Source organism: Calonectris borealis, chromosome 6, assembly GCF_964195595.1.
Source record: "Calonectris borealis chromosome 6, bCalBor7.hap1.2, whole genome shotgun sequence".
NCBI classification, from domain to species: Eukaryota; Metazoa; Chordata; class Aves; order Procellariiformes; family Procellariidae; genus Calonectris; species Calonectris borealis.
In genome coordinates, this window is record NC_134317.1 from 8,847,494 (window position 1) to 8,873,448 (window position 25,955).

General features: G+C 39.9%; 1 protein-coding gene across 1 annotated transcript in view; it reads left to right on the plus strand.

Moving 5' to 3' along the window:
- NCKAP5 (NCK associated protein 5) overlaps nucleotides 1-25,955 on the plus strand; it is a 398,069-nt gene that overhangs the window by 366,245 nt on the left and 5,869 nt on the right. The window contains exons 18-19 of the mRNA XM_075152767.1: nucleotides 487-610; nucleotides 3,297-3,484. Of these exons, the coding sequence (XP_075008868.1) occupies nucleotides 487-610; nucleotides 3,297-3,484 (312 nt within the window). The remainder of the gene's footprint in view (nucleotides 1-486; nucleotides 611-3,296; nucleotides 3,485-25,955) is intronic.

Genomic DNA, 25,955 nt, shown 5'->3' on the forward strand with positions numbered 1-25,955 from the left:
GAAGAATTTAGGATTTACTGGTATAGAAAGCATGAGTATTGTCTACTGGCCTTCCTAATTGCCTTTAGAATTACTTGCAGCACATCATTTATTGTGTGATAATTTTATATGTTACAAATACGCTGTATTAAACATACTTGAGAAGTTTTAAAAATGAACTTGGTGGATGAAATTATCTGAAAATGTGGTATACTGATTTGAAAACAATATTACAGTGAAGAAAATGGTAAAATCTGGACTGTGTCTGCCAGACTAACTCGGGAGACTTACCAGGACAAGAATGTGTTATTTCCCCCATGTTGGACTGATAATTACTTACCTGAAGGAGAAGTGGTTAGTGAAACTGGTAATGCAGATTTTTTCCCAGTTGAACTATCCATTTATACTGCATGATGAATATAAAATCTTCCACTCCTAATACCATCTTCGGCATTATTTTGATATATATACATCATCTGAATGACTGCAATACCCTTATTTGTACAGGACAGAGCTCTGAGAGTGTGTACTTATTCTGCGAGCAGCAGTGACACGGAGCCAGAGTATGAAACAAATTATTTTAGAACTGCAGAGGAGACTTTAGTAGAGTTAACAAAGAACAACAAACAAGGTAATTGAAAATTTGTACATAAAGATGTATATCCCTCATCTCCACTCTGACTCAGCAGCAGATAGTGTCCTTCATTGAACTTTCTGTCTAGTTTTCACTTTCTAACTCCAAATCTTACTTCAGTCTAATTTTCCATTAGCTTTTTATTACTTTTTATTTTCTATTCTGTGTCTGTATCTTTTTTCCCTCTCTTTTACAGTTTTTGCTAGCAGGGGCTTCACTTGTAGGTTATTATGTATAAATCCCTGCAGTGTAAGTAAAAAGAAGTCTTCTGTTACATTATCAGAAAATTTAAAAGGTGACTATAAAGATAGCTTCCCTTTTTTTCTCTTTAATTATATTAACCAGTTGAAATAACCCAATGATCAAGGCCATAGTTCCAAGCTCTATATCAAAGTGATGTTGGTTATGGTGCCATAGTGACGTCTCTCTCATTGTCCTCCATGTATATATTGCCATTTTTAAGTATCAAACCTTTCTGCGAGAATTGATGGCAATTTGGAATTTACTGAATTCCAGTAGATAAAAACACATTAACTGAAGTTCTTGAGATAATAGTTTTCTGTGTGTTTAATAACCCAAGAAATTGCTGTCTTGTCTTGACCACCAGCTTGCCGTGCTGCAAGCCACCTTTCAGTGCAGATGCGTGCCCTCTGGGAGGGGGAGGAGAGCATGGCTCATATCCTTGCCGACGCAGCTGATGGCTTCCCTGCAGGAGATAAATTCTGGCGAGTGCAAAGGCCAGTGCAAGGTCTCAGCACCACTGAAGACCTGAGAGCTTAAGCAGTACTTCAGTGATTCATAGGATTTGTGCTGACCCTCTGCACAGCAGTGAGCTTGACCTAGCGAGATTAGCACCTACAGTAGCTACCGCAGTGATGAACACATTAAAAATGCCGTGGAGGACTAGATACTGTCGACAGACATATTGTGCTCTTTAGTGTCTGCTAAGAGTTGGACTTAAACATTTGGCATTTTCAGAGATAATCCATTTTTTGTGATTCCACCACAGAAAGAGCAGAGTAAGAAGCTAGGACCGTTTATTTACATTATTCCTGTAACTTTGTATTTTTAATGTTGCAAGTCATTTACCTCAGCCCGTAAACACTTCTTTTTACAGATTTTGCTTTTGACAAATCATGTTCTAATACAAGAAAGATGTGTTTTGTTAAAGAAGTAGATAAGCATTTTTTTCTGTATTGATCACAATTTGCAAAAAAAGGATTTTATCTTGTGTAAGCAGTTGCATTAAATGGCAGCAGATTCCAAGTTTAATGATACCTAAGCATGACTTGAAGTCACCATTTTATATAGCAAATCATTAATTTGCCTAACTTTTGGGCTAGTTACAGAACTCAAATTCATAACTGGGATTGAGACAAATAGAAAAGAAAATTATAAAGCATTATTGCAAAAGTATTTCTGCTATGGTCGTTCCTTATGGTCAGGATTTCTGTTCCGTGCTCTGTAACTGCAGTTCTCACTTCGTATTAATAACAATACTTTATTCCATTCTGGGTTCAAAGATCTTAGCTTCTTTATGCACACAAGCAATATAACCTCAAAACATCCACATGAGGCTTAGGCAGGGACTGCAGCAACCCAATTCATAGAAAATATTTCTATATGTATAAATAATTATATTTATTAGATGAGTCCCCAAAACAGTAATGAACTTTCACTGGTTGCACAATTATAATGTTGGAGTGATTTTCATTTTCCATTTATGAGCAGGGAACAGAAAGACTGAGGGACTGAGTGCCCGATGCAAAGACTATTAACAGTCAATGATAAGACCTTAATTGATTTAGTGGGCTTTGGATGAGACCCCCAGTACATTGCCCAATATTACGGAGAAGGTCAGTAGAATAGCGGGAAATAAGCCAAATATTCCAGGTTCTTCTGTTTCAACCATGAAAATGTTTTGATTCCAATTTCATGAAGGTTTTATCCTGATGCGACTCTGTTGGAGGCACTGGAGTCAGACGCTCTTCTAATGCTATAGGTTATAACGTAGAGTTGAAGTTTGTGAAACAAGAAGTGTGAGGAAAGCAGCTAATGATCATGTAAGCCTCTCTCTCCTGTGCGTTTTCATGAAGCTGCAGAAAATTTATTTGGTTTTTGAATGAGTTTTCAGCCTTGGACTTTGGAAAGTGAGGTTTTATTCCTAATGTTCTTGTATTACAGTAGGTTTTATAACAAATGGATAAGACCTGTTTCTTACCTTACTAGTGTATTTTTTATGCCATTGTATTCATTAGCTAAAAATGTAGTGAAAATGGAAGAATTATCAAATATAGTCAAACTGAAAGACATTCTAAAGGAACTTAACACATCTGCCATGTAAGGCTATTAAGAGAGAAATACGAAAACTTACAGCAAAGAAATAAGTAGAACGATCCACCCAAATTAACCATCTTGTCTATAATTAAAAAAGAAGGAAATTAATTCTGGCTGTCTCATACCATCTCCTTCACCTTGACTATTAAGTATGAACAGTCCCCTGTATATGCATTGATTGGAGAGTTAGGAGCTAGTATTTTAATGCTTTTATTACATTGAATTCCAGATACTTTAAAACATTTGAAATAAATTTAAAAATTGTAAAATTACATTACAATGTATGTAGACTGCATTTCATCAATTAAATATACCATAATGATATTATTTTTAACATCTCTTACAGCTGAGCATGAAAAACAAAATCAGAGAAAGTCGTTTCTGGGGAACCCAATGTCAATCTTGGATTTATACCAACACAGTCTCTATGGCCATTTTGAAGAGGATGGACCTGAACAATTAACACATTACAGTTTAATTGAGCAGCTGAGTGGAGCTTCCAGTAAAGACAGCAAGGGCAAGGAGAGCCCAAGTGTGAGTTATTGTGATTTTTATATTACTTCTCATTTTCTTCATGATTATATTTATTTGCCTCTTGTTTTTTCCTCAGTGTGTTGATTGATTACAAAATCCAGGCAGACTTGAAAAAAACAGCATGATCTGCAGAAGAGTAAAGATCTAAATATTTTCAGAACAGAATGTTACATTGTGATGCTCACCTGTCATAGAATTAGACTTCCAAAATTGACAAGTAGAGACAGGCTAATGCTAGCAGTCTACCATTAGAGAGGAGTTGAAATTTAAGGCTAGCAAGAAAACACAGAATTGATCTTTCAAGGCTGCTCCTTCACATATGGTTAGATAGTATGTATAGCACAACATGTAGTAAATGACTTAAACATCTGAAGTAGTATTCCTGAAAATTCAAATGAAACTCTGCTATGGAAGACAGCTATCTTCTGGTCTCTTTTGAAATAACTCTTGGTGTTAGCTCTGGAACTCCTCATTTGAGGGTTTTAGGCATTATTTTGATGACGATCAGTCCTGATCTGATTGGTGGATCTTGACGCTAAACTGAAACAAATTTGTTTTCTCCCCTTACTTCATGTGAATCCACTTGCTATTTCTGTCTCTAAAAACGTTAAACCTGACATCATGCAATCTCAACAACCCTGAAAAGCAACTTCTCAACCTACTCTTTTCCCCCTCTTATGACTTCTCCTCTCATCCTCACACTTCTTTCTCACTTTTTCTCTCCTTTGCTCTAACAAGCCTATTTGTTTGAAAATAGAGCCACCCAGCCATGATCCACTGTAATAATTTTGCCTCCAGGTTGAGTCTCTTTCCCCAGCACTTCTTTTTAAGTACAAGCTCTTTCATTTCTGTGTGTGGCACTCAGCACATTTTGGGTACGTTACAGTGTAAACAAAGGTGGTAGCAGAAAATAATGAATGAGTTGCTGTTTTGTAGCATACTGGCGTAGTTTATAAGTGAAGAAGAATTTTTATCTCTTCCCAGACCCCAGTTTTCAGCTTCAGAAAATCACTGTGCACTGTATCTTCAGAGATGATTAACTCTAACCAAAGTTAGAGTCTTACAGTTTTCAGGAGTCTGGGCCAACTGTGCAGAAGGATGTGTGGAACAACCTGGCAATGCCCCTATTTATTCCAACTCTGCTGGCATGAAAGCCCTGCTTAACTGAATATTACATTGACTCACAAACTTGAAAAGAAAAATCCTGAAATGTATCTGCCTCATTTCCCAATCAACCAAATTTCACTAGTACCTAGAATATGATTCAATTTGAATATATTTGGGTCGTATTAGAAAGAACAATTTTAAAGAATCTGGCTTCATAGTTGGGAAGAAAAAAAGGGAAAAAAAAAGGTAGCAGAAGAGTATTAAAAAGCATAGATTAAGGAAAATAAATTGAGCATCCACTTAATTCCTCATCCTGAATATCTAGAAATTCATAGCTTAATTATGCAGATGAGACAAATTATATATGTATGTATGTATAGATATAAAAAAATATAAAAATCATTTCTGCCTTCTGAAGGCCAAGGTCTTTTGCTATTAACACAGCAAGTAGATTTGGTTCCACTATAGAAAGTGGCTCAGAGTTACATCTGCTTTTAGTTCATTCTTCTCAAGCATTTCTTGTATATGACATCTCTGCAATGTGCCCAATCAGCATCAAGACTTAAACAAAACTCATTGAAATAGCCTTAGGATCCGTGTAAAAATCCATCATTAAACTAGAAGGCAACAGGTATAACTCAGCACTAGCATTTTTCATGCATTATGTTGGGGGGCTTTTGAGATTACTTTTTGAGGATCTGAAATAGCTCTCAAAACAGCATTGCCTCTCGGTGAACAGTGAAAGCTCAATAAAGCACTAGAGATTTGCCTATTAGTATTAAACTTTTCAGAATGACAAATGAGATGCAGTAACCATGAAAAGCAGGTTGCCCTGAACTCCTTGTTTGAACCAGCACGGCAAATTTTTCTCAGCTGTAATTTGTCCAACCCAAGAAGATCCACATTCTGAATTAGAACTGTGTGATCTGGAACATTGCTCACAAAAAAAGGGGGACACCAGAAACAACTCTGAAAAAAATCAGGTAAGTTTTGAGGGAGGAAAAAATGCAGCTTTCACGCAAAATATTTGGCATTTTGAAAAAGGAAACGCTACGTGCTTTGAATTTCATTCCCAAATGGTGTGTGTGAAGCCTTTAAAAAACAAACAAACAAACAAACAAGTGTCATGATGGACAGAATGAGTTTGCGCTGCTTGTCAAAAGAGCAGTGTGCTGTATCAGTTCCTCGGCCCAATTAAATTGGACTGTACAGCACCAGTACGATAGTGGCTTCAGAGTGCGTGCTCTAATGAGACATTCTGGCAGGAAGCTCTGTTAACCCAGACTTACCGTCATTTGAATTGTCTCCTTCTCAACGAACATACTCCCCAGCGTTACCCCCAAAGTATACACACAACAAGTTTTATCAGCAAAAAAGTATTGCACAGAAGGAGCTTCAGAAGGGAAACAACCAATGGGCAATTACTGTGATAAAGGGACACTGAATGGACAGTTTGAGGAATCAAAAAAGGCTTTTACACATTGAAAGGAGAAATATTTATTGTTCCAGTTTCTTATCTGCCAAGTCTTAAACAGCATCCTGGTTAAACTCTCCTGGCACTAAGACCAATTTGATGTTACATTTATTTTGACCTGGGAAACATATTCTGAAATAATATCATCCTTTTGTAGACTGCAGAATTTTGGACAAGAAAAACAAATCACAGTTTCAAAGAAAGGAATAAAATGCATTGAATAGTGGACATAAAACTTTCACTTAAATTAACATCCATGGTGTATTTTTCTCATGTAGGGTTTTGAAAACTAGAAACAATGATTTTTATGTGTATCAATGGAATTAATTTTAATTAAACAGTAACTTCTCTGATCTAATAAAACATATGCAGCACCTGATCCAAAGTCCACTGCAGGCACCCCATGGGAGACACCTATTCAGTGAAACTTCAGCGAGGCCTGCATTAAACAGCTGTTCCTCTGCCTTATAGCAGTAACTGGTGGTGTCTTGAGCAGTTTGCTGATGTCATGATTGCTACCAATTTTTGCAATGAAAAAATTATTTCACATTTCAATTAATTTACTGTTTAGACTTTAAAAGCTCAGCGATTTGTTCTTACAAGAATTCAGAAAATGAGATAAATTTCTCTCACCAAAGCCCGTTGTTTATTAACTTACTTTATGATCAAATGAGAACCGACACAAGACTTTTTATTGTCTTCTTTGTTCTCTTGGAGAATTAACTGAGTTGGTTAAAGATTTTATTACTTAATCATCCTTATGATCCCAAAGCATCATGAAAAATGTGTTTTCTTCTCTGTCGTTAACCAACCATCACATACTTTTTTTCTGTAATACAGCCCTTCTTGCTTTCTTTTGTCCCTGTGTATTACTCAATTTGAGTTACCACCAAAGCTTGCTTGTATTTCAAGGCACGACTTGATGAGCACTTTAAATAAAAGATCCTTTAGGGAAGGATGGTTGGTACCCATCACAAGATTCTAAAACCTCTTGTTTTCCCTCAGTTGTGAGGGAAATGTGACATACATGAGAAAACTGACATTTCTGGCACAGTTACAACGTTAACTACATCAGCAATTTAACTAGGGGGCTCATTTAATGGAAGAGGCTTGTACATGCAATGTGAAGTTGTGGTCTTATTCAATACGGCAGAGTTTGTATGTCTTATGTAGTTGATTCATGAAGGAGATCAAATGCTCAAATCACCGTGTCTTGTAATTCAAGCAGATGTTAGAGCTTGCTGGCACATACAGGAAAAGGAAAAATTAGAGAAGTTGCTGCTGTTTCGGCTGCACTTACAGATGGGACTGACGTGGCAGCATTCCTGGATAATCTCAAGGTTTTTTACAGCTGAGTAAGCTGATTGGGAGTTAATGCTATATGATTGACTCATGCTCACAAGCCTTCTAATGCATCATATTAACAGAAGGGAATATCCACAAAAGGACTAGAAACAAGAATAACAAAGTTTGGTAATTGCACACCACTTGCCATCCTCAAGAATCTCAGAGCATTAAGCTGATACTATAGAAGACGTTCCAGCATTCCTGAATTATAGCAGTAGTTAAAGCAGCCTAGACACCTCTGCAGGCTACACTAAACAAGAGTAAGGGGAGAACAAAGGCAGGCATGAGCTGCTTCTGCTTGCGTCTCATCTCCTACGAGATCAGTAAGTCTTGAGCTAGGGTATGAACTGGCAGCACACTGGGCACTTTGCACTGTTCACCTATTTAGGCAGCTCTTGGAGAACGTGCCAGCAAAGTTTATGTGCCTGATTTGGGTTCTCTCAGTCACTTTCTGAAGCTGCCTTATTCTCTCTTGATGAGAGAAGCTCTTAGGCTCTTAAGTGGCGCCCCTCTTAAAAGAGACTCTCTGTATTTAAATGTCTGAATTAGTTCCAGGGAGACCGTGTGCACTCTGCTTTCACAGAGAACTAATTTTTTTCACATTATCAGATATGCTTAGGGAGGGATTCTGCTTATCACATGTGAAAAAGCCTAAGATAATGATTTGGGTCCAATTAGCAGTTGAGAGGAGCTGCATCCCAAGAGTTTAAAGTGGGAAGGAGGTATTGACCTGTGGAACTACTTGCTCCTTTGCCTTGTCCAGAGAAGGGGAGCCTACGCAGCTAACTTCTACTGAGTACCAAACTTTCAACCCGAAGTTAGCAAGATGAACATTGCCCCAAGTTTTCCTCTGTGGGGAACTAGTAAAGAGCAGCTATTGGAGCTACCATTTGTATTTTAGAGAGTGAAATTGCATCTCAGTGCACCCTCAGGTGAGCACTAAATAATTACCTTGCTTATACTTTCTTAATAACAAGAGTTCCTGCAGCTGGGGCAGCACTGGCTGATATTTGGCTAATTGCTTGGTCTCAGGATCTCAGTTTCACTGACTGTAAAGTGGGGACAGCAATACCTATCTCATGTTACAACCAGAAAGGTAACCTAGGTCTTAGCTTTGTTTTGTACAATGTGTGTCTTACTGCAAATATAGAATTTGAAGCGACTCGTACAAATTATTATACTAGAAAGTAATAGAAGATAGAAGGCGTCCCTCGTCAATAAGGGAAAGTATCTAGATGGGCTGGATCAAATCCGGGAATTAGTTGATTATGGATTCCTGTGTACTGGTTGTATAATTCAGTTTACTGTGTATGAAGCACAGAAACCTCACCTCATCTTTGCTATTTTCCTTGCCAGGCTTAAGAGAGAGGAAGATGATGAAGTGAGGAGGGAATCAGTTGTATTTCCTTTCCTAGCCCTGATGAACCTAAGATGTTAAGGAAGATACTGCCATTGTACAATTTGTAGATGGGGAATAAGTCTGCAGACTCATTCACCCGTCTTTTGTGTTTTAAGCTTTTCTTTCATCTAAGAAATTAGTATATCAAATCATTGCATATGTTTAGGGAGGTGGTCTATTAATATAAACATTAGGTGATGCCAGCCTAGAACCAGATGTTCTAATTCAGTCAGGATCAGATACCCTTTCATCCTCCCTGTCACAAAACCTGAAAATAATGTTTACTGTATTTATGCTTTTGTATTAGGTCTTCAAAACTCACATCATGTTAGCACAGGGTGTATATAGAAGATCCAGCAACAGTTTTATAAAGAGCAGTGTTACAAAGGGAAAGTAAACTACCCAGCAGACTCATATGTCCATCTAGGACTCAGCACCTCCATTTTGATAGAAAAGCGAACTACCTCACCCAAAGAAAGGGAGCATGTTCTGAGCACCGTGCTCAAATTGGCTAGGACCCAAGCCAGAAGTCTCATGGTGGTGTAAAGCCAGGCAGACGTACCCGCTCGGGTCAGAGTACAGTCCAGTCATGGCAGCCCCGAAGTGGCCCAGCTGGGGCTAGGCTGCCCCCGAGCTCGCTTGCCTCGTGCATGGTTGCTCGGAGCTGCCCTGGACCTTTGCCTCTGGAGCTGGTGCTGCCGGGCAAGGTCGCATCTGTCTGCCGCCACCACAGGGAGGTCACTGAGAGTGCTCGCACGAGGCCTTACTGGGCATGGACTGCGCTACTGAAGTAGTACTGCGCTACTCTCTGCACCACAGCCTGCCCCGTTCCCTAAACGTGGTATGTATGGGGGTCTTTAAGCTACACGTTTCCATTTGTCTGTCTCAATAGAATTTACCCACTGACAGGCTTGGGGCTGCGAGACTTTCTTTCTATTTAATCAAAAGTTTTTGATTCTCAGATGAATGATGCAATACTTGTTCCGTCAAAGCAAAGACTGTCTGAGTAATTACCCAAGTTGATGTAAGATCTATTGTCAGGGGAATTTTACAGGAGTATTTGACAACATAAGTGACAAAAACCACAGAGGCATGATCTGATAAGAAAACAGATTTTACCATACAACCCACGGGAGTAGTACAGAATTAAATATATTTTTTATAGCCTCAAGTCTGATTCAACTCATGTGGGGAAATGTGAAATTAGAAATAGGCTAGGATGTCTCCAGACATCAACAAATCCCATGTCTCTGCATGGTTTTTTCCCCTCCATAGGGCAAGTTCATATTCTGAGATCTGCTACTGAGCCTTATATTCCTAATCAGGTCTTATTGTTTCTAGTATCTTGCCATCAAAGTTGCCTCCAAAAAGTAAAGTGAAGAGACAGCAAAACAAGCAATTTGAAGACTGCTAGGCAGTCTCCTGGGACCAAAGTCTCACTTGACGTGTATCACTTAAAAGAAATGTTGTGTAGTGTGGAAGAACATTCTTACAGTTAGCCTGAGGAACTAGCTTGGCAACAATAAAAAGCTGCAGTTATACAGAGACTCATTTCTTTCCCTGTGCCTTCTAGGTGAAACAACTGAGGCTTCTTACACTGCTGAGAGTTTTAGTAAAAAATCATGCAATGGAGGGTGGCTCAGCAAGGAGGATAATAACATTCTCCATAACTTTTTTAAGTTTTTAAAAGACTTTGGCACGGCAAAACGACATTTGGAAGGCAGAGTCCGCCAGAGAAGATAACTTTTTTAATGGTATGCAAGGGATATTTTTAGGAAAAACATACCCTAAAAAAACTGGAAGCTGTTATCTGCTGATACAGTTCTGCTTCTAGCACTAATGGACTCAGTAGTTTTAATACTGTGCCACCAAATCCCATTCTGACTAGCCCTCCAGCTGGTGTAAAAGTTCTATTTTATGTTTGGTTAGTGTATTTATGGGGATGGGTAGGTGGCGACATTTTAACTCAAATATCTTTTAGCACAGCGTTTTAAGAGAGTATTTGGATATTGGTGAGGGACAGAAAGTCTTTGGCATAGTACAGCAGGCTGTGTGGCATTTAAAACACATGGTATGCAAGGATAGCAGGAGAATAGTTTGGATGTGACTCTGAGCGAAGACGCGGAGGAAGTGAAAAGCTGTAGCTACGGGAGCAAAGTTAAGGACTTGAAGCATCACTGGCATGTAGGTGCAGTTCTAGTGCCTATGGTACAGTGTCACGTAACGCTAAATCCCCATATAACTCAAGCACCAAGTGCAGTGTGCCTATGTGGTTTGCCAGGTGCCAGATGCAGATGTGTGGGCTCGTCTGATTGAAGGCAACACACTGAGCTGTTCTGTGGCCACAGCTGGAGCGTTGTGCTCACTGAATATAACCCCTTTGGCACTGTAAGGAGGGAAGAACTTTGCCCTTTTTTGAGTGGAAAAACTTGATCGCTGGAGCAGAAACCCCGTATCCCACCATCTCAGCAAGTAATTTCAAATTACAGGGAGAACCTTGTCTTTTCAGCATGTAGGAGCTGCATAACCACATTACACACTGGCCCAGATGTCGCAAAAGGTCCTGCAGCTCATTTGCTGGAGTCCCTGGAGAAACGGTCCAAAACTGCTCATGTACGAATGCCCAGAGCAACGCAGAGCTGTACAGAGCTAATTTACAGTGAGCCTGCTTGGGCACAGTGTTAGCGCAGCTCCTTATGGCCTGGTTACTCCAGGCTGTTTCTCAGCAGGGCTGGATAGCTGAAATAAGCAGAGTGTTGATAAGACCTCACTGCATTCGGTCCCAGCCCACCCAGCTTGCTCACCGTTATCTTCGCATCACACTGCACCATGCCTTGCAGATGCACCCTGAGCACTGTAATGTCTATTTGTCTATGTAACTGAAGATTACATAAGGATTTAATAGATACTGTGGCTCTTAGGTGTAAGTAGGTAGATCCTTTAGTCTAATAAGAACGAAAAGTACATATTGAATAAAAATACCATTTGCTAGTGATTTCCCTGAGTGGAAAATGTTCTGAGCTGTTTTTCAAAGGTTTGACAGATGGAGCTGCTGTGATTTGCAGCATGGCCCAAAGTGCACTAATGTTTCTGCCATTTGTAACCAGACACTCTTCAGTCCTCCATCTTTGGAAATAAAGCTTCAGGTTTCATTTCTCTCTGTGTTGAATTGGAATATTATAATAACACTGTAGGCCAAAATGGAATTCAGGGCACATTAACAGCAACAAATGATAAATATTAGTAAGCTTGTGAGATAGATAGTGTAATTGTTGTAATGGTAGAAATGATATTAGTAATAAAAGAAAAAGCTAAAAAATAAATTGGATACAATAAACATTGGATTGACTCAATCAAGAGAAGAGCAGTAAGGCAGAGAGGTATTCAGTGAGCTGTTTGTTTTCTGAAGCTGGAAAATATTTTGACTCCAAGAGGAGCATCTGATTAGCAGAGTTAAATGAGATGAATAATGCTCTAATATTTTTGTGAATTGTTTTTCCAGCTGAAACTTGCCTTCCCCATCTATAACAGTGATATGTTTTGCATAAAGCACTCAAACATCGTGCAGGGAAGGGTAGGAAATGACTGATCTTTTAGTATGAGAGTTTTGTTCTGAGCAGAATACATGAGGAATAAGTTACACAGCTGATGGTGGCAGGAACTGAGGCAGTACGCTGAAAATATGTTAGTAAACTATTTCTTTGTTCTTTTTTTAACAGGATGCTTTTTCTTTTCATATGTACACAGACAATAATATCCTACTCAACATACTCTTTGAAAAGAAGGCAAATTTTATGTCAAATATCTGCAAAAATCATATAAATAATTTGCAGGTGTTTATAGTTTGTTCCACAAGCTGTTTTGATCTCCCAAAAGTGATTCACCTTTTATTTAAATGAGAAGTTATACTGGATTTTGTGCAATATGACACACAGATTGTCTAAATCCTTAAGAAAAATATTGGTTAAATATTTTTTGTGAACTCCAACACTCTAATTTATAGCAAGTCCCAAAGTGAAATATTTTATTTCTTGCTGTATTTTTAGTCCCTGGTACATGAATTCCAGGCCTTTTGCAGCATGCATATTATTTTCATGGAAGATAGTATTTCTGTTTGGTAGGAGAAACAAACATGGGATTTAGCAGGCTTATTAGCAATAAAGTGTCACAGGGAAGTTTGGGAATATTTTAAGATATAGCTATGTAATTTAAATGTTTAATTATCTTTCACAAAGGCTAAGAAGAATGATATAAGTTTTCATAGACATGTCAGAGTCCTCCCAACCTGAACTGCCCATCAATCCATCAATGACTGAGACACATCCTGATAGCTCTGCTCCCATTAGTGCCACCTTCTCTGGATGACTCGATTCTTTGCCTGATCATTAATAGAGGTCACTAAAACTTTTACTATAAAAAGCTGTAGCCTTAAGAACTTCCCTTAACTACTCCAGAGTTATTCTCAGCAAATAAAACCACAAGTGATTATTTGAAGAATTATCTGAATAATTGCCAGTCAAATATTTTAAAAGTTCTTTTTCTGACATCCTATTACATATGCACATATCGTACGGGTTACTGAATGCTCTGTAAAGCGTACTCTAAAACAAGACCTCAGATTGCTTGCAAGCTGGAATTGCTATTCAATTTCTATTCAGCATTAGAATAGAATAGCATAGAATAGAATAGACTCTTTCAGTTGGAAGGGACCTACAATGATCAGCTATTCCAACTGCCTGACCAATTCAGGGCTGACCAAAAGTTAAAGCACGTTATTAAGGACATTCTCCAAAAGCCTCTTAAACTCTGACAGGCTTGAGGCATCGACCACCTCTCTAGGAAGCCTGTTCCAGTGTTTGACCACCCTCTCGGTAAAGAAATGCTTCCTGATGTCCAGTCTAAACCTCCCCTGGCGCAGCTTTGAGCCATTCCCACGTATCCTGTCACTGGATCCCAGGGAGAACAGATCAGCACCTCCATCTCCACTTCCCCACCTCAAGAAGCTGTAGAGAGCAATGAGGTCACCCCTCAGCCTCCTTTTCTCCAAACTAGACAAGCCCAAAGTCCTCAGCTGCGCCTCATAGGACATTCCCTCCAGCCCTTTCATCAGCTTGCTGCCCTCCTCTGGACACATTCAAGGACCTTCACATCCTTCTTAAATTATGAGGCCCACAGTACTCAAGGTGAGGCCGCACCAATGCTGAATACAGCGGGTTCATCACCTCTTTGACCGGCTGCTTATACCGTGTTTGGTGCACCCCAGGATGCGGGTTGCCCTCCTGGCTGCCAGGGCACGCTGCTGACTCACACTGAGCCTGCTGTCGACCAGCACCCCCAGATCCCTTTCTGCAAGGCTGCTCTCCAGCCACTCCTCTCCCAATTTATACTTGCGCCCGGCATTACTCTGTCCTAGGTGCAGAATCTGGCATTTGGACTTGTTGAATTTCATCCCATTAATTATTGCCCAGTGCTCCAGTCTCTCTAGATCCCTCTGCAAGGCCTCTTGTCCCTCAAGAGAGTCAAGAGCACCTCTCAGTTTGGTATCATCAGCAAACTTGCTAATGATGTATTCAACTCCTGCATCCAGATCGTTGATAAATATCTTGAACAGGACTGGTCCTAGAATTGAACCCTGAGGAACACCACTGGTGACGGGTCACCAGCCAGATGTAGCCCCCTTCACTACAACCCTTTGAGCTCTGCCCTTCAGCCAGTTCTTCACCCAGCACACCGTGAACCCGCTAATCCCATAGTTGGACAACTTGTCCAGAAGGATGCTGTGAGGGACAGTATCAAAAGCCTTACTAAAATCCAGAAAAACTATGTCCACTGCCTTCCCTTCATCCACTAGGCGGGTGACCTTATCATGGAAGGATATTGAATTAGGTAAACAGGACTTTCCCTCTGTGAACCCATGTTGACTGTGCCTGATGGTTGGATTATTGGATGGATTTGGGTGGATGAAGAGTAAAGCAGAAGTGGGTAGGAATGAAAAAATTAAATATGAATATATTATATTGCTAAGCATTATAAAATTAAAATGTTAATCATGCAGTAATAGTTCATGATATTTCTTACAACAGGAGTGTCTAAGCTTCACCAAAACACTGCATCCACAGAAGTTACCAGCCCACCGAGCTATAAACAGTTCACCCTTATGTTGCTAGTCCAGATCCACCTGAGCCACTTCAATCTTAGCAGCCTGGTCCACCTGTTGGTTCTTTTGATGTTCCTCAGTGGCCCGACTTTTGGGTATGAGCATCTACGTGACGTACTTTTACAACCAGGTTCTCTACCCGGGCAGCAATATCTTGCCACAGTGCGGCAGCCCAGATGGGTTTACCTCTGCACTGCCAGTTGCTCCGTTCCCATTGCTGTAACCACCCCCACAGGGCATTTGCCACCATCCATGAGTCAGTATAGAGATAAAGTACTGGCCATTTTTCTCGTTCAGCAATGTCCAAGGCCAGCTGGATGGCTTTCACTTCTGCAAACTGGCTCAATTCACCTTCTCCTTCAACAGTTTCTGCAACTTGGCGTATAGGACTCCATACAGCAGCTTTCCACCCCCAATGCTTTCCCACAAGGCGACAGGACCCATCAGTGAACAGGGCATATTGCTTCTCGTTTTCTGGTAGTTTGTTATACAGCGGGGCCTCTTCAGGACGCATCACCTCCTCCTCTGGGGATATTCTGAAATCTTTGCCTTCTGGCCAGTTCATGATCACCTCCAAGATTCCTGGGCGACTGGGGTTTCCTATTCGGGCCCGTTGTGTGATCAGTGCGACCCACGTAGCTTCGGTTGCATGATGTGTAGAGGGGACCCTCCCTTTGAACATCCAGCCCAGCACCGGCAGTCGGGGTGCCAGGAGGAGCTGTGCTTCAGTACCAACCACTTCCGAAGCAGCTCGAACCCCTTCATATGCTGCCAATATCTCCTTCTCAGTTGGAGTGTAGCGGGCCTCCGATCCTCTGTATTCCCGACTCCAGAACCCTAAGGGTCGACCTCGAGTCTCCCCTGGTGCTTTCTGCCAGAGGCTCCAGGTAGGGCCATTCTCCCCGGCTGCGGTGTAGAGCACATTCTTCACATCTTGTCCTGCCCGGACTGGCCCAAGGGCTACTGCCTGAACTATCTCCTGTTTAATTTGTTCAAAGGCTTGTTGTTGCTCAGGGCCCCATTTGAAATTGTTCTTCTTCCGAGTCACTTGATACACAGGGCTTACGGTCAGACTGTAATTTGGAATATGCATTCTCCAAAGACCCACGCCTAAGAAAGCTTGTGTTTCCTTTTTAGTAGTTGGTGGGGACATGGCTGTTGTTTTGTTGACCACATCCACTGGGATCTGATGACGTCCATCTTGCCATTTTATTCCTAAAAACTGGATCTCCTGTGCAGGTCCCTTGACCTTACTTTGTTTTATGGCAAAAACAGCTTTCAGAAGGATTTGGACTATTTTCTTCCCTTCCTCAAAAACTTCTTCTGCTGTGTTGGCCCATACGATGATGTCATCAATGTATTGCAGGTGTTCTGGAGCCTCACCCTGTTCCAGTGCGGTGTGGATCAGTCCATGGCAAATGGTAGGGCTGTGTTTCCACTTCTGGGGCAGTCGGTTCCAGAGCTTCTTTTGCCTCCATATCCTGTTCCTCCAGAGGGTTGTAAAGCATGGAGTCTGGATGTCAAAGGACAGAAGAATACAGATTTACGAGTGCATCATTATATAGATAATTACCATTCATATTTACTCAGGGACGGAAACTACTCAGTGACCATAGGCCCTAGGACACAGGGCATGAACAGGAACATCTCCATAGGCTCCATAGGCTCTGGATAGCAAAGCACCCCTGAGCTTTTACGCAGGGCAGTCCAATAGAAATAAAATCACAGACAACTCCAATTGATAGATCAGAGTCTGGCTTGCTGTTGCTGGCGGCATTAGCATTTGCTAACCTGTGCTAAGCCAATTTTGTAAGACAGTTGAGAGTTTAACAAACCTATTTCAGATTGTATTTTGGAAGATTCTCAAGCATAGGGGAAACTGGTCATGTTCTGTTCATTGCAGCAGATGGTATCCCATTTGGTGTTTGTTAGCTTTGTTTGCAGCTCAATATTTTGTTTCTAGGGGAACTCAGTAAGTTAAATAATTTATCTCTCTAATGCATCAAGAGTCTGATCCAAAGTCTACTGAAGTCAGTGCAAAACATTTGATTAACTACCACATACACTGGATAAAATGCCAGGTCCTGTATGTTGAAGAGCATTTCAGATGCTCTCTAGTGAGAGAACAGGCCTCTGTCTTTCCACAGAGAATTTTCTGCCTGCGAAGAAAAAAATAAATATTCAAATAGTGATAAAAAGCTTAGCAGTTAAGAGTGCAGGACTGTGGAGATCAGGGTGATGTTCTGGCTGACTGTCCAAATTGCTAAACTTCTCTTGCTATTAAATTCCCCATTTTTAAATAAAGAATATAAATAATACCTTCCAGCTGCATTTGGAATTTAATCCAGTACTGTTAGCAGGCTGCTTTGAGGGCTTTGAAGTCCCCATAGCAGTGCTAAGCAAATAATCATTATCACTTAATATTCTCATCAAGCATTCTTACTCAAGATGGGATCTTGCACTACAAGGGCTAACCACAAACACATCGCCCCTCTGCTGAGGAATTTTCAGAATGTCAGAAGCAAATTCACACCCTGATCCTGCAAAGAGTTTTGCATGAGCAGAACTATACCGCCTCCAGCAGTCCTGCTGTCCATACAGCGTCTGCGCATGGAGGAAATTTTTATTCCATTCTTATAAGTATTTGAATTCTGAATAATCTAAAATATTGAAGAAATCAACACTTTTTAAAGATTTTTTTTGTATTCCAATAAATATCAAATGCCTGTTCATTTTCAGCAACACTTCTCAAATTATTCATTCGCTAATAGGGCCTGGGAGCTGCTTTATTCTTTATTTTTATCCAAGTTTCCTGTTTGTATCATCTTTGGTCACTCAAAAAATGAGTGCATGTTAGCTGTACAGTGTGTCTGCATGAATTCCAGTTGTATTTTAGTCCTCCTAGTGGCCTATTATATTAGCAATATTATAATCTGTATTTTAGACATAGGAACATGTTCTATATTACCACTATCTCACAACAGTTTGCAGAGTTAATACTGCAGTAACACTTCTGTATTGCTAAAGTCAATAAATCTTCTGAAGCATTTGTCCAACGAATCCATTCATGTGGCTGGCTATCACTTCACGTACACATTTCTTTATTTATACAAAAATTGTAGCAAAAGCAATACAAAAAATACTACATTATTCTGTCACTGCAGGAAGCCCAGTGGGGTGACAGGAGCCTGTCCTGGTTCCTCACACTGAATTCCTTCTTTGATCATTCCCAACAAAGGTTTTCTCACAGCCAAATAGGGGGGTCAGACCCCACAGAACTGAGGTTCCCAAGATATATTTTCCCTGTGCTTCCTTTCTCTGAAAAAGCCTCCAAAGCCTTGTCAAAGTAACACCTCACATTCTAAGAGGGGACTCTTCTAGCCCAGGTGGACTCAGCACAGATGTTTACCAGCCTTTTAGATCCTGTTAGCTGCTTAACCTGAACCTGGCTGGTGTCCAGGGAAGGCAAAGGTGGAAAAGCAAGGGTCTGTCCAGCACACTTGTCCTTGACTCCTTTCTGTTTCGAGGCTGTGCCCCTCGCAGGGAGTTTGCAACCACTAATGCCTCCTACCAGATCACAGTGAGAGACATTTTGTATGCCTGGCTGAACCACAAAGTAGGATAGAGGTTCTCACAACCAGAAACAGATGCACTTGTATCTAAAAGATGAAGCAAACAAATCTAAACCCATAAATTAACTAAAGTTCCCCTCGGATCACAGCCAAATGATATGTGTATTAATCAAAATGCATATCACTGTTTTAATTTTGTGAGGAGGCAAGTTGAACACTTCATAAATCTCCTGGCTGTAGGAACTTCCACCTGCATCTCTAGCAGTGGTCATCTTGGTGTCCAGCATTACTCTGCTTAATTCACAGTGTTTCTTTTTGATCATCCGTTATAGCTGGGCAAAGGAATATCATCTACAATCTGTATTTATGACATTAATTGCCTATTCCCTGAATGTAGCCCTGTCTCTCTCATTTCCTTTTGGATTAACCCACACGTTGCTGAGTCACAGCCCAGGACTGTATCCCTGAGTTGTTTGTTGGTAAGCAGTTTGAGACTAGTTACAATCTATATTTTTTCCATCAGATATATGGATGGATGAAATATATAAAAGATATATTTTAGTCCACTGGCTAAATTATTAAATTATTAAATCTAATCTTAGCATGTTTCTGTTCTCAGTGTTATCACCACAAGCACAGGCATAGTGCTTTCTCCTGGTAACCATAGCAGACGCCCCAAATGACATGGATTCTCTCAGGTACCAGGCGTACTGCAGTATTTGAATATACACCAGGTACTCCATAATCCATAAATCAAATGAGAAGACCTGTTCCTTGACCCCGGTCTCTCACGAGACAAGTGAGAAGGCTGAGCCAGGAAGCACCATTGTTATAGTTAACTCAAGTCTTGTTTCTGATGGATGCAGGCAGGATGGCTTATGTATTTTGTATACAGAAAGTAGGCATTTTGAGAGTGTGAAAGGCTGGCCCCAGCAGTGGTAGTGGTCAAAGTAAACTGCAGCAATTGTGGAGGTGAGACCAGGGAAGGAAACAAAGAGGACATGAGACCTGGCTCCGGTGCTTTTTTGATACGAGGAGCAGGTCTGTGGAATATGAACAGCACAGGAATCACAGTAGTGGAGTAATACATCAAAGGTGAAGTAGAAAATTTTTGTAACATAACTGATGGGTAACACTGAAATGAGGCCTTGCAAGTAGACACAGCCAAGAACTCTGCTTGGCTGGCCTCTGAGGTGCCTTACTTGACTCAGATCATATAACCGTGCTTCCCAGTTCCACCATTTTGGCACACTTCTTCATCCTTCCTTCTATAAATGGTGGGGAAGTAGTTCTTGCTCTCCTCATGGGTTATGCCACATCCTACCACGTGCCGTGGTCTTTGCTCCTTTATTGCCTCTGTTTATTCCCTGGTTCAGCAGATGTTTCTATGGTTCTTGTTCAGCTTTTAGCGGGAGGTGCCCAGGGTGCAGCTGTAACCTTTTGTTACAGCGGACTTCTGCTCTGTGAGAATAAACATAGGCTTGGGTCACAGAATGATTTCCTGAGCCAGCAGCACACGGGGCACATCACTGTGGCCACGTGCACAAGCCTGCTAACACGCCTCTCCTCTTCAGCACCTTGAGTGGGGAAGCCACGCAGGCAGACACCTGCAGCTCCCCGTGCTTTCACAGGGAATCCGGGAGCTCAAGCCAGTGGGGCTGAGTTAACAAACATGTCCTCAAGCACATCTGAAACTCAGCCATGACTTTCTCAGCTTTTAGATTACATTTTTTACTTGATTATCTTCCAAGAGTTTTTTTAATTCTTGATTAATTTTGGGTTGGCTATTTAATACACTGTTTGGTTAACTAATTCATGTAGCTGTTTATAATTACTGCCTTACTATAAAATCATCTTAATAGAGGTTGGTTGGTCTTTTTGTTTTCTTTCCAGTAGAATAACAAGTTATTTTATTATTCAAACAAGGCTTACTTCCTGCTGTTTTCAATAAGATTTTTAATAAATATGTAAATTTAAAAATTAATTTACTGCATACGTTTGGCAGCACGATTCTTGAACTGACAAAAGTTTGATGGATTGTAAAATTATCCTCAGTCATAGTAAACAGAATTTATCAACCTCTGGTAATTTTACAGCTTTTTCTTCATCTTATCTTCTGTTAGGAACTCACTTAAAATTGATTATAATATAGTATGTTTCTAGAACCGTAATTCATTCGTAGATTAATTAGATTTTAGGTTAATACCCCATCATGGTATAGGACATGAGCCAACAGTGTTTTCCAGTTGTTACAGAACCGCAGTAGAGAAACCTTGATTACTGTTCCCATGTGGTTTAACCACCAAGACTAATCACTAATCAAATTCAAACGACATAAAATGGAACATCCTTCATAGCATTTATTTTCTAGCTGACTTATACTATGGGCTCTTTATTGATACAACTTGGTGTACTGAAATGAACTAAAAATTGCAAGAGAGGTTTTATCCCTTCTACTTTAATTTGGTTCTGCAACCTATATCTGAAACTCCTGCTCAGATTTTTGTGCATGTTGTGCCTCTGTCCCTCAAAATATTCTGCCCTACAGCAAAGATAAATTGTTTGCATAAATTGAGAAAGTACATGTAAATAACTGTATTGTTATGTAGGATTTGATGGCAGATGAACTTAAACATAGGTTTCCATTCTGCAATTCATGCTTTGCTTGAATGAGTACTGAAAATTGTGCAGATCATAATGTCAGCTGAAGAGGTGGCAAGTGCAGTCATGTAACCAGCATCATTATCTGCACCTATCCTGGCCCAGTTTTCTCCGACTGATTACAAAGGAACTTTTGTAGTCTCATTGCACAGAGTCAGAAAAAAGTATGCACATAGTTCAGGCTGCAACAGGTTTACTGGGAAGGCAACCTCGGATACAGGCTCTTCCTCTGCTGCCCCCAGGAGCACTTACCAGTGCAACATGTGGCATGATTGCCCAGCTGCATCCCCTAACCCTCACTTAGGGAAGGTGGTATCCACATCCTTATAGAAGAGGGCACACTTGGTGGGTTTCATTAGTGCCTTCCAGAGGCCAGAAGGGGAAAGAAAGGGCAGTGGTTTTTGGTTAGATTCATTAAAGGTAAAAAAACTCTGATATTTAGAGAGTTGATTAAAATCTGAAGTGGAAAGGAAAATGACAACTTCTGGCTCCTAAAATAAACTATTTTGTTGGGTGGGGTTTAAGCATGCTAATTCAGATTTTTTTAAGAATAAAAATCCTGCTTCCAAATGTGAAAATTATCACCTCTGTATTTCTGCTTGGCGAAAGCTTGGACGAAGTATCATTCTAATGTCTGTGCACCATGTACACGAACATGGAGGCTCCCTCCACAGTGGCTAAATGCGCAGTCACGCAGAGGTGGACTGATGGGTCTGGAAAGATTGATTGTCTCTTCCCAACTGGCCTTCTCAAAGACTAACAATGAGAAAACTATTTGCTGTGGAGCTCACTCCTTTGTTTAAATGACGTCTATGAATCATCTTTAAAACTTGTAAGAAGGGACATTTCTTTTCTCCCTCTGCAGGTCTTCCTGCAGAGATCCATACTCTTTGAACTGCCCTGCAGACAGCGTGGCCCTCTTACTGCACGCAACAAGCCAATTTTCATAGCTGGGAGAATTATTTCTACATGGTTTCTTCATACTGCTGATTTGCTCTTGATGCTGCCACATAACATTGCTCCTCCTCTATCTGCTGCTTCTATCTTTTTGCCCTTAGGTCAGCTGATGTACCTTGGATAGTCACAGGCTAACCTGAAGTGAATCTAGTCCAGTACTCAAACGAGAGGATTCCTAGTGTGGAAAATCATTGCCCACTACCAATTACCATTCGCAGTACAGTCTTGAAGTGCAATTCTGTTTCCATCAGTATGCTGGGTGACTGACATACAGACATTTCAGGCCAGGAACTCAGACATCACTGGAGAGTGAGAGGCTAAGTGTCTTTGTAATTACCAAAATAAATAGTCTTGTTCAAAAAAGCCAAAGGTGGAAGATGAAGACGGGTAAGAACACAGCTAATACTAAGGAACAGTAGTCTGAGAATAGTTCAGCCATACAGAAAAATGACCCCGATTACTGAAAATGTCAGTGAGATTATATGTTGTATGAGTACAATCCTGCATTTACTGAGTTTGAGAGGAATTTTTTGCTACAGTCTAATGTGGGATAGAATCTGTCTCTTTAAGAACCACATTTTGTATTAGATTTAAAAAATCTTTCTTAAACTCTATTTTTTTCCCCTTCTTGATTCAGTTCTGAATAAGCATCCCAATTTAAAAATTGTAGCCCTTCTTTTTTTATAAAGCCCCTTCTTTATTGAAACAAACAGCATACTTTCATCAAGGTAAGGACAACTACTTTCATTCAGCAGGATAAACCTCTGTGTACATAAATGCTGTGTGGTGAAATACAGTCTAATGAAGACTGAAACAGTGAAGTTAGTTAGGACTGCATAGTTCCAGTACCATTTGGTAGGTTATCACTGGCAACATAACCCTCAACATAATTCTGTCAAGGAATAGTATTGAACTTCAAATGGTTAAGTCGAGTTCAATAACTTTGTCAGCAATCTTATCTTTCAGTATGAATTTTTTTTCACTGTGATTTTTTTCCCATCACGAGAAAATCAGAAGAATTTTGTTATCTAACTCCCTCTACAAGTAGAGCTAAAAGGATCTCTGAAGAGTAAAGTGTATCCTATGCATGTCTTGTTCATTTTCAGTCTATCGGGTTCTAAAAACTGAGTATCAGCTTCTTTTCTCACCATGGATATTTCTTCCTTAATGCCTTTTGATGAGTCTCTGATTGCAGTGAGCATTGCTTTTAGTGGGTAGATTCCCTCTGTGACAAGCAAAATTGGCGATTCCACCAATGTGAACAGAGTGAGGCCCTGCTTTACCTTCTGGAGAAAGTACTGGTGTTTAACTGTTTTTCTTTTTAATAAATCCCCTCAACACACTTGACTGAGCACCTGCATTGTGACTATTCTCCAAGGTATTACCACTTAGAATTACATTTTCCTGTTCCGTTTTAAATAAACTTTGTCCATGCACAGTTGATGCAGCCAGTGGTCATTCTGAGGCACTATGAGAAAACAAGCAAATTTGTGGCATTCAGTTCATAACTGGTAAAAAGATAGATTTACCTGAGCTGGAAACTGGGACCTGAAAATCCTGGTTTACTAAATTATGCAAAAGTTCAAAGAGCGTTGGTATACACCTGATCAGGTCAAACAGCCTTGTCATATCAAGAAAATAATCGTATACTTCGTAAATTACGAGGATGATATTCCTGGCATTAGAATGCTGAATGTACCTAATCATCTCATCGTTTTATTAAAATTATGCTTTTGAAAGCATAAGGCTCAATTCACTAAACTATTTTTTATCTCCTAAAACACGCAAGAATTCAAGCTATAGACAACGTAAGTCTCAACTCCCCAGTCACCTATTCATTAAGTGATAGCTGTTTTGTCCAGATCTGCAGTTATGAATCATACAAGTTCATGCTAATCAGCGTTATTTCCATTAAGGTAATTTATTTACAATTCAGGATCCTGAGAAATGCTGTCCTTGCGATACTAAAATATATTTGTAGATTGTTGTACTCTTAAATACAGTAGGCAAGCCTTGGTTCTGTTGTCATTGTTATATTACCCAGAATGCCGTAAGTGTATGATAAGTACCTATGTATATATGGCTTTCCTATAAACTGCTGAACAGACTAATAACTTAAAAATACTTCATATTGATGCATTTTTTCCAAGAAAAGAAACTGGCACTTATTGTTTATCTTGAAAATCTGATGGTGTGTCTTTGAGAATGTCATTGTCTGCTACAGCACAATAATCGTGGGATTTTTGCTCAAGTAGAAAAAAGAAAAGTGATTCATTATTTCAAAAATTATTTTACTGTCAGTCCGGAAAATAGATGAAAGCTTCTGACAATATACAAGGGAAAGCAAGGCTTATCTTACTATTTAAGGTTATGCTCTAAAGAGAAAGAAGTTAAAACATCACATTTTTAGCTAGCTGTCATGCAGAGGTCATGCAGTTACAGCTTTCACCTTCGTAGTTTCCTGGATGTGACTGTACAACTATTTTCACTGCAGAGTGTTACCTGTCCAGCTGATGTTAAATGAGATCTGGAGATAGTTCGCTTTCCACAGAGTCTACCCTTGCATTCTGTCCTGGCTAGCTGATAGAAAGCTACTTCCTGGTAGCTCAAAACCAACCCTTTTCACGTTACACCTTTCTACTGCAAACTGGTCTTGTAACACCGCTGAATTCAGTGGGAAGTTAACTTCTGATTACACCAGTATATCTCTGACGAGAGATCTCAAGACACCTATTTTACAAGAAACTGTGAACTTATTAAAAATGTCATACTAAACAGGTTATATATGAGCAACCTATGTAATGCTGCAACTGCATATCCCATTTAGACCGATTGTGTCATAAATACAAAGCAATTATAGGACTAGAGGATATCTAAATTGGTAAAACTCTGAATTTAAAATAAGAAACAGTGGCATTGTGAGATCAAGTTTACCTTGAACACATGCAGACAAAGTAACTAACAATTTTTAAAAAGGTAAAAATCTAGAAAATTGTTTTCCTTCACAATAAAGTTTTAAATAATAACTAAAAAAATAAAAAGTGAACATACTTTGTATCTCCTAGACATCAGATCTGAAATGAAAGACCTTGAGTTATACAATTAAGTATTGATTTTGTTGCTCTATATTTAATTCTCATAGCAATTTAGTTGTTTTTACCCAATAGTGTTTTGCAGTTATACTTCACTTGAAGCAATGCCCTTCTTGCTTTTGTGTTAATCTAAAAACTAAATTGCCCAGTGCACGAGAGACATAAATAAGTTCATTTTATTCTTGTGTGTAACTGATTCTGAGCCCTTTAAAGTGCTGGTTAACTAAACTTAGACAGCTGGAAAATACATTTATCCTGCAGAATGGTTCATTGCTAATTCTGGGCTCTGGCATGCCTTATAAGCATAGCTTGACCTCTAGGCAATCGGAGCTTCCGCGTGTTACCATGTAGAAGAAATGGACTTGCTGTTGCATTCCTTTCTGCATGCCAGCTGTGGGCTCCTTTGTACCAATGAGCCAGCCCATCCTTCCTCTGCTCCTATGGCAGAGTCTTTGTGCCATTCAGAACAGCTACAGTTGTGACTGGTCCTTGATCACACAGCACTGAAAATGCATTCTACCCACATGTAACCTCTTACTTTTAAAGTTTAAAAAAAATCTAATTTGATGTATTAATGTAGAAGTAACACCTATTTATAATGTATCAGTGTAACTGCAGGCTAGTTTTGTTTTCCTAATTTGCTGTGCCTGAAGTGACATGCCAGATTTTATTATATCACTAATGGGTTTTAGTTATTCCCTTTAG